General features: G+C 40.4%; 1 protein-coding gene across 8 annotated transcripts in view; it reads left to right on the top strand.

The window, feature by feature from the left end:
• The first annotated feature begins 4,954 nt into the window (after positions 1-4,954).
• Positions 4,955-10,095, top strand: part of SMCHD1 (structural maintenance of chromosomes flexible hinge domain containing 1) — a 244,010-nt gene continuing 238,869 nt past the window's right edge. For 7 of the 8 annotated variants that reach the window (XM_074276007.1, XM_074275999.1, XM_074275986.1 and 4 more), the window contains exon 1: positions 4,955-6,989. In XM_074276007.1, coding sequence (XP_074132108.1) covers positions 6,801-6,989 — 189 coding nt within the window. In that variant the 5' untranslated portion in view covers positions 4,955-6,800. The remainder of the gene's footprint in view (positions 6,990-10,095) is intronic. The other variant, XM_074276036.1, reaches the window with a different exon arrangement.

The following is a 10,095-nucleotide window of genomic DNA, read 5'->3' as shown; positions in this document are numbered from 1 at the left end:
GTCAGTAATCTGGATCTTTTTGATCATTCTAGGATTTAATAAAGGAGAGTTTTGTTGCAGTCCATAGATTCAGGCTACATGTATCTGACTTCTGGTTATTGCTGATATTCATTTTGCCAGAGGATTCTCCTTTCCTATTATATCTGGAATCCTGGCTGACTTTTTGTACTGTAATACAGAGCAAGTGTCACATACATATCTTCTCATTAAAAGTGTTGTTCTAACAGCACCATTGTGTGATGATCAACTGATAGACTTTGCTTCTCAACAATCCAGTAACCCAAGACAATTCCAACAGACTTAGGATGGAAAATGTCATTCACAACCAGAGAAAGGACTATGGAAACTGAATTCACATAGAAGCATACTATTTTCACTTTCTTTTTTGTGTGTGTTTTTTTCCTTTATCATTCATTTTCCCTTTTGTACTGAGTCTTCTTTTACAACATGACTATATGGAAATATGTTTAAAATGATTATATATGTATAACCTATATCAGATTTCTTGCTGCCTTGGTGGGGAGGGAGGGAGAAGAAACTATATTTACATGTAATTGGAAAAATTAAAATACCATTAAGTGAAAATAAAATAAAAATCTTGGTCATTTATAATTTTAGTTCATACTTCCACCCCATCAGAATCTCTTTTCCTTAAAGACTCACTGAAAGTGCTGCCTTACATATGAAGTCTTTCCTGATCAGCACTCTTATAGTTCAAGCTCAATGATGAGATGAAATAAAGTACTTGACTAGTCATTGAATGGTTAACAAAAGGAGTTTTAATTTTTCCTAACACAGTAAGGATATGCAACAAAGAAATAATGTATCTAGGCTTTTCTAGACATGCTGTTCCCTTTCCTCCTCCTTAATGTCCATCTCATCCTCATATAGAAAATTCATATGTTCAGTAAGGTAGGGTATGTTCACTTGAGTGATCTTCAGAAATTCATCAAGTTGAGGCAGCCAGATTCCTGGAGTGGAACTTTTCACGCCTTCAGGGTAATCAAGAAGCTGTGTTAAAAGAGGGAGTTTTATTGGCTGTCATGGAAAATAGATTCCTATTGATTTGAAAACTAGGGAAACCCAGTTCTATCACATATGTGAACCTAACAGTTATGCTTGCTTGCTTCTCCAGATAAATTATAAGCTCCTTGAGGGCAGGAATTGTTAAACTTTTGACTATGTAACCCCATTATTTGGCATTAGTGTCTAGCACATAATAGGCAGTTAATAAATTATTGCTGTACCTTCTCTTTGGCAATCTCATTGTCTCCTAAAGTTTTAACTGCCATTTCCATGTAGATGATTCCCAGAGATTTATTTCCAGTTCTGCTGTATCTTATGAATGCCAACCTGTTCCTCCACCTTTAGCTGCCTTCAGTATAGTTGCTTCTCCTGATTTCAATTTTTGTTCATGGTATTGCCCACAAACATGTTTGTAATATTGGTTTTGCCTTTGATTTTTCCTTTTTTCTACCTCTCCATACCCAATTCGAGGTATTATTGATTTAATTTCCCTAATTCTTGTAGGCATCAGTTTCTATTCTTGATGCACAGTTCTATAGATCACTCTAATAACCTTCTCCAGGTCTTCTTGTGTTTGCCTTCTCCCTTATGCAATCCTTTTATAGTCCCACTGCCAAAATAATTGTTCTAATGCATAAATCTGGCCATGTCATATCTCAAGAATCTACACTGGTGACCTATTTCATACTTTATTTAAACTTTTTATTCTAGCACTCAAGGCCCTTCAGGTAATATCTTACCTTTTCAGCCTAAAACAGTCTCTTTTTAAAAAAACTATACTTTTTTTTTTTTAAAGCTTTTTATTTTCAAAACATATGCATGGATAATTTTTCAACACTGAGCCTTACAAAATCTTGTGTTCCAAATTTTCCCCTCCTTCCTCTCACTCCTTCCTCTGAATGGCAAGTAATCCAATATATGTTAAACATGTTAAAATGTATATGAAATCCAATATGTGTATACATATTTATAGACTAATCCTCAATCAATCTTTCTGCCTTTCTAAAACATTAATTCACTGCACTCCCACTATCTGGACCCCTGATCATATTGTTTCTTATGCTGAAATTAATTCCCTGCTTCTTGTCACATATTGCCTATCATTTATAGCCCAACTCAAATGCATCCTCCTTGAGTAACCTTTTCCTGGTTTCCCCAATTTACAGTGACTTTTCCCTTCAGATATCACAGAGAACTGTTCTGTAATTCTATAAAGCACTTAGAGGTAATATATGGTAACAACAGATTCCACACCTGGGCCCAGAGGAGCTGAGGCACTTGCTTTTTCCCCTCAGGGGCTCCTAACTTTCAGTTCATGCCTGAAGATCAAATTCAATCCCTGAGGAGCCTGGCAGAACTCTATAAACAGGCCTTATGTTCTTTTTCATTGTCTCTGGCTCTTTATACTCCCACCCTGGAGTCCTAGGGAAAAATCACTTAAAATTTAGGTATGGATCTAGACCCAAAAGGGAATAAAAAGATATAATCAAGGATCATTAAGCATTTACTATGTTGCCAAGTATGGAGTGGCATAGGACACTATTACTCCCTCACAAAAGAATGGTTAATACACAAAAGACTGGTAAGCACCAATTGATAAAGACTTAAAGGGTGATATGAGACTCCATAATTCCTATTATACTCTCCCTGGGAGTTTGGCATTTTAAACATTAATCAATTAGGGAGATTACTGAGCAGCTATTTCACCTCCACTTTGGCTCTAGATTATAAAATCTATTGAGTAGCCAGTCTCTTTGACACACATAACCCTTTCCAATCATAGTAACGATTTTGTAAAAGACAAAAAAAATTGAAAGTGACATATAGTATGCTTCAGTCTATATTTAGAGATTATCAGTTCTCTGCAGGCAGAAAGCATGTTTCATCATGAGCCCTTTGGGTTTGATTTGAATCATGGTATTTCTGAGAATAATTAAATCATTCACAGTTTTTCATCCAACAGTATTAATGCATGACATTCTCCTGGTTTTTGCTTACTTCACTTGGTATCAGTTCATGTCTTTCCAGGCTTTTCTAAAATCCTGCTTTTCTTATAGTACAACAGCATCCTGTCATTTCTTATTGCACAATAATAAAACTAATATCACATTTCCAAATTAGCCCTCAGCATTTATTAAGCATCTGCTATTGGCACTGTAGTAAGCACAATGGTGCTAGTTACAAAGATGGTATTTGCCTTCTACTGGGAAGAGACATGTGCACATTAAAAGTATACAGAAAATTTATGGTGGAGAGGCAATAGTAGCTGGAAGGATCAGGATTGATTTCATATAGAATGTAGTCTTCAAGCTGCATTAGCTTGGAGGATACTCTGCAAATGTATGGACATGGGAGATAGAAAGTTATGTGAGTAACAGTGCAGCTAGGCTGAATTACAGAGTTCATGAAGGTAAGGAATATATAAGGCTGAAAAGAGATTGAAGCCAGGTCCAGAAGAGTTCTAAATGTTAAAAATTTAAATTTTTTTGTTGAAATAGTAACTATATTATATTTGATGCAGAAGGGTCCCCCAGATACAGCCTGACAAAATCTGAAAAAAGACACTGGAGGAAAGAAGGCAAGGGAAGCATCCCTGGGTGGGGAGAAGTTAGGTAATAGTAAACCAAGTTATGGAGCAGAATTTAATGAGTCAGCAGGGATAGAAAGATGTGTGTATGTGTGATATATGTGTGAGTGTATATATGTAGGTGTTTCATAGCAATATTGAAAATTAGAAGCTGTGGGGCAGCTAGTGGTGCAGTGGATAGAGCGCCAGCCTTGAATTCAGGCTTGAATTCAGGCTCAGGAGGACCTGAGTTCAAATCTGGTCTCAGACACTTAACACTTCCTAGCTGTGTGATCCTGGGCAAGTCACTTAAAAAAAAAGAAAAGAAGAAGAAGAAAGAAAAGAAAATTAGAAGCTGAGCTGATGGAAGTATTTTAATAAGCTTTTTATATTCAAAATATATGCAAAGATGGTTTAACATTCACCCTAGCAAAACCTTGTGTTCTAATTTTTTTCTCCCTTCTCTCTACTCCTTCCCCTAGATAGAAAGTAATCCAAATATATTAAACATGTATTTCCACATTTATCATGCTGCACAAGAAAAATCAGATCTAAAAGGAAGAAAAATGAAGGAAAAAGCAAACAAAGATGAAAATACTATGATGTAATCAGTATTCAGTCCTCACAATCCCCTTTCTGAATGCAGATGGCTCTCTCCATTACAAGCCTATTGGAACTAGCCTGAGTCACCTCATTGTTGAAAGAAGCCACATCCATCAGAATTGATTATCACATAATTTTATTACCGTATATAATAGTGTTTTCCTGGTTCTATTCACTTCCACATCGGTTCATGCAAGTCTCTCCAGGACTCTCTGAAATCATTCTGCTGATCATTTTTTACAGAATAATAATATTCCATAAATTCATATGCCATAACTTATTCATCCAATGCTCAATTGATGAGTTCCTTGCCACCACAAAAAGAGCTGCTACAAACATTTTTGCACATGTGGTTCCCTTTCCCTCCTTCATGATATCTTTGGGATACAAGCCCAGTAGAAACACTACTGGGTCAAAGGGTATTCACAATTTTGATAGTCCCTTGGGCATAGTTCCAAATTGCTCTCCAGAATGGTTGGATCATTTCATAATTCCACCAACAATGTATTAGTGTCCCAGTTTTCTCACATCCTAATATTGATCATCTTTTCCTGTCATCTTAGCCAATCTGAGAGGTGTATAGTGGTACCTCAGCATTGTGGAAGTAAAGGTTTTAAAAGGGGGAATTTAAGTGCCTATCTTCAAATTTACCAGAATCTACTTGGGTGCTTTGAGATCTCTAGACCTATATATAGGAATGGTTTGCCCATGAATGGCATAAGGCATCAAGGAAGGTTACACAGCAAACAGCTATCAAGATATCAAAGAATATTTTCTCAGATCCTTTATCTTCTTATAGAATAAATGTAAATGACGGGTAAATACAGGTAGCCTAAAGCAAATTAAAAAATACAACTGAAAACTGAACAGCACAAATTTAAAGGTGTTTGCCAAACAAGTCAGACTCCTACCACATCGAGAAAATCTAAATTTGGAACCTGTTAAAATGTCGTAGACCTCTACAAGTTCTGATATATCTTCGGCCTAAACACTTTTCATATGTATAAACATATTTAAACTCATCAACTTGCCAAAATCGTTATTTTGTCAAGTTGGCTTTTGTTGAAAAGACGGTTGATTATTATTAAGCATTTCTAGAAAAGGAGCAAAAGCAGCAAGTGTTCTTAAAAGCCAAGTTCAAATGCTTTTCTCAAAATTTAGCCAGAACACAAGGGGCGCTATTAACTACGGGCCAGAAACAAATGCAATAACGAACTCAGTGTTGCCTATTCTACCTGCCCCAATGACTTGGCGGTTTCTGGATATAAAGAGGTTGTGAGGATAAAGCGGGACCTATTATATGGAGCAGATTTTTAACCTAGGGTCTGTGAATTTATGCTAATTGTAATTAGTTCCATCTGTAACCCTATATATTTTATGTATTTAAAAATATTGATAAAAGCTTTCATAGACGTCACCAGACTGCCAAAAAGGTCCATGAGGAAAAAAAAAAAAGATTTAAGATGCTCTAGGTTTAGAGGGGCTGGTATCAGTCCAACGTCTGAAAGCGAAGTTTACTGGCAAGGACTGGAGAAAGGGTATTTCTCAGGAAAGGGCTGGCTAAGCATCTTTCCCCTCTCTAAAGGGGTTCGGGGGCTCCGTAATTGGGACTAGAACGAAGGAGTGGAATGATCACGGGTCCACCCCCACCTCTACCCCTGCAGCTCCGAAAACGATCAAAGAGCAGCCATTGGGTGCAAAACATCAGCACCGGCCACGTGGCATTGCTTTGCACGAGGCCGTCCAGGTGTCTTCAGTCCCCTTCAAATCAGGAGCCCGCAAAAAGCAAGCGAAGAGCGGGGTTGGGAGCTGAGGGCGAAGGAGCCTCCGGCGGCTCGGTGTCGGGTTCAAGATTGATGCCCTCCCCTCGCTTGCCCACGCCCTCTTCATTATAGGGTCCTAGACACTGGACTGGCTTTGCTCTACTGCCTTGCGGGGCCGCGCAGTAGCCGTCTAACAACCACCTGTCATTGCTCTCTCGCTCCACTAGGGTAAAAGAGGCGGGGCTCGCCCTCGAAGCTCCTCCTCCCCACGGAGAAGGCCTAGACGAGGCCTTTACCGCCCCCGCGGAGCTTGCGGGACTAGCCCCGCCCCTTCAGCCATCGCCGCCGCCGCGGCCTCAGCCTTCTTCCCTGCGCCACAATCGGTTGAGGCCGCGCCCCCCACCGCCTCCGCTTAGAGGCAGAAGCTGACGCGTCGCCGGGTGCGGAGTGAGATTCGGCGGTGGGAAGGCCTTGGGAAGGCCCTGGGAATCCGTCGTCTCTTTTCGGATAACTGCGTTCCTTTCCCCCCGAAGGACCGCCGAGGGCGCGGAAGTGACGTGAAGAGATGGAGGAGAGACTCGTTTAAATCCGTTCCCGGGTGATCTTCGCCCGCCCCTTCGCCGCCGCTGCCTGCTCGTTTTCTTTTAGAAGATCGGCAGCCGTCGCGTCGCCTTTGCCGCTAGGGCCGCGGCTCCTCTGTGGTTGGGTTATCATTTCCCCCACTCGGGGGGCAGGAGCTGTAACAAGCGACGCCGCAAGGGGAGCCAGAGCTGCGGCGCCGCAGAGAGGGGCGGCCTCCGCCGCCGTCGCCAGCGCTCCCGTCTTGTCTCCTCCCCCCAAATATGGCAGCGGCAGGCGGCGGCGGCGGCAGTAGCAACAGCAACAGCGGCGGGCCGGCCGAAGGCGGCGGGAGCGGCCGCCGCACCGTTTTCCTGTTCGACCGGCGCGAGGAGCAGTCGGAGGTCGGAGAGCGCGCGCTGCACTTGGATGAAGGCGCAGGCTTCTCGAGCTTCCGCAGCGCCGTCTGTCAGGTGAGGAAGGAGCGCTGGAGGGGACGGGGCGGGCTAATGAGGCTCTGTGCAAGGCTGCGCGGGCCGAGCTGCCTGGCCTGGCCCGGCCCCGGCCATAAACCTGTCACCCCATAGCTGCCCCTCCACACGCCCCCGGGTCTGAGCTGGGAAATGCGCGACCCGGAGAGGAAACCTGCCGTGACCCGCGAGACCCGCGGCCCCTGTTTCTTGTATGTCTCCCTTTGCCTCCCCAGCACGTTTGCGCTAATCCCCAACGCGCGAAATACACGCGTCTCCCGGGTTTGAGGTGGCGGGCACTGTGCCCCTTTTTTCCTGTATTGATGCCGTTGGGGGAGTAGAAGAAACGTGCCCCATGAAGGATGGCTCATTTCCTCATCCTGCTGGCCCGTGGAAGTTGTTTCTTGGAGGTCTCCGACTTTTAAAAGTTGGCTTTTCTCGAATTAGTGGGCAACTTTTTCATCGATGCTAGAGGAGGTTGTTTTGCCTTGACTTAGAAATAAGTGTGATGCTGTCTTTAAAAAAACGGGGAGAAGGGGTGTGTTGTGATGGTTTCCTTTGGCTTCTCGACCGTGGATTTTTATTGTTGTTGTTGTTGTTGTTGGGGGCGGGTTTCTCCTTAAGGTTTGGGAGTTGCTTCTCTATGGGCACGTTTGCCACAGGGAAACTGCTATAGTTTCTCCATTTTGCTGGGCCCATCAAGTTCTTGAGGAATCATCACTTTGCAGAGAGGTCTTATGAAGGGGTAGAGGAAAAACTGAAACCTAGCCCCATTCTTGGGATTTTTTTTTTTTTTTTTTTTTTTTTTTTTAGTACTTGGGGCCTGCTTGGGTTTTGTGAACTTGGACTTTGCTTCACAAACAATTAAAACCAAAAATGTTCCCTGGCAGCTGCTTTTCCTCCCCAAAACACAACAAAACATTGATCTGGTATATGTTTTGTGATAAGATTATTATTATTTTTTTTAATAGAAAATACAGGTGTCTCTCCACATGACTACGACCCAAAAGTATGATGAGTTTGTGTGTTTCGGTTTCTTTAAGAATAATTTTAAGCTTAAAATTTTCTTATTTTCTTAACTTTATTAAAAAATTATATTTTAGAGTTTCTTGTCTCTTCATTTGCCTATAATAGCAAAAGATTTTTTTTTCCTCAAAAACACATAGGTTTGTATTATCAGAAGAGATAAGACTGTTTGGATATTAATAAATGTCATTTGCTTGATTGGGCTCTGTGAAATGTTTGGCAGGATTATATTTGTTTAGGAATTTTAATTCTATAATACTAAGTTCAATGAAACAAATTCTGATGAGGCAGTTTCTGCAGAAATCTGTTATAACCACTGTTTTCATTAGCCATTCCCCCAACAACACTTTTTTTTTTTAATAGTTTTTATTTACCAGATATATGCATGGGTAATTTTACAACATTGACAATTTCCAAACCTTTTGTTCTAATTCCTGCCCCCCCCCCCATGGCAGGTTGACCAATTCATGTTAAATATGTTAAAGTATAAGTTAAATACAATATATGTATGCATGTCCATACAGTTGTTTTGCTGAACAAAAAGAATCGGACTTTGAAATAGTGTACAATTATCCTGTGAAGGAAATAAAAAATGCAGGTGGACAAAAACAGGAGGGATTGGGAATTCTCTGTAGTGTTCATAGTTATCTTCCAGAGTTCTTTCACTGGGTGTAACTGGTTCAGTTCGTTATTGCTCTATTGGAACTGATTTGGTTCATCTTATTGTTGAAGAGGGCCATGTCCATCAGAATTGATCATCATACAGTATTATTGTTGAAGTATATAATGATCTCCTGGTCGTGCTCATTTTCCTCAGTTTCAGTTCATATAAGTCTCTCCAGGCCTTTCTGAAATCATCCTGCTGGTCATTTCTTACAGAACAATAATATTCTATAATATCCATATACCGTAATTTATTCAACCATTCTCCAATTGATGGGCATCCATGTAGTTTCCAGTTTCTGGGCACCACAAAAAAGGCTGCCACAAACATTCTTGCACATACAGGTCCCTTTCCCTTCTTTAAGATCTCTTTGGGAACATAAGCCCAGTACTAGCAATACTGCTGGGTCAAAGGGTATGCACAGTTTGATAACTTTTTGAGCATAGTTCCAAATCAATCTCCAGAATGGCTGGATGTATTCACAATTCCACCGACAATGTATCAGTGTATCTGTTTTCCCACAGCCCTTCCAATATTAAGCATTATCTTTTCCTGTCATCCAGCTAATCTGACAGGTGTGTAGTGGTATCTCAGAGTTGCCTTAATTTGCATTTCTCTGATTATTAATGACTTGGAGCATCTTTTCATATGGCTAGAAATAGTTTCAATTTCTTTATCTGAGAATTGTCTGTTCATATCCTTTTACCATTTATCAAGTGGAGAATGGCTTGATTCTTATAAATTAGAGTCAATTTTGGAAATGAGGCCTTTATCAGAACCTTTAACTGTAAAAATGTTTTCCCAATTTATTGCTTCCCTTCTAATCTTATCTGCATTTAGTTTTGTTTGCACAAAAACTTTTCAATTTGATATAATCAAAGTTTTCTACTTTGTGATCAATAATGATCTCTAGTTCTTCTTTAGACATAAATTCCTTCCTCTTCCACAGGTCTGAGAGGTAACCTATCCTTTGTTCCTCTAAATTATTTGTAATCTCATTCTTTATTCCTAGGTAATGAACCCATTTTGACCTGACCTTGGTGTAAGTTGTTAAGTGTGGGTCATTGCCTAGTTTCTGCCATATTAATTTCCAATTTTCCCAGCAATTTTTGTCAAACATTGAGTTCTTATCCCAAAGTGTCAAACTTTGATTATTAGCCTTATTGATTATTTTGTCCTTTGGACCTAACCTATTCCACTGATCAACTAGTCTATTTCTTAGCCAATAATGCCACTTTTTAAAATATAATATTAATTCCACAAAATGGAAGTACAGTAAAAATTTGGTTATATGCACATCATCTAAGTCACTAGAAATTATACTTTTCATCATCAGGTAAATATGCATGTGCAACTGAACACACATTGAACAAATTTCTATTATATTATTACAAGTGTTTTGGAGAAGGTTAGTCAACA

The sequence above is a fragment of the Sminthopsis crassicaudata genome, chromosome 1 (assembly GCF_048593235.1).
Source record: "Sminthopsis crassicaudata isolate SCR6 chromosome 1, ASM4859323v1, whole genome shotgun sequence".
NCBI lineage: Eukaryota > Metazoa > Chordata > Mammalia > Dasyuromorphia > Dasyuridae > Sminthopsis > Sminthopsis crassicaudata.
This window is presented reverse-complemented; position numbering and strand designations above follow the sequence as displayed.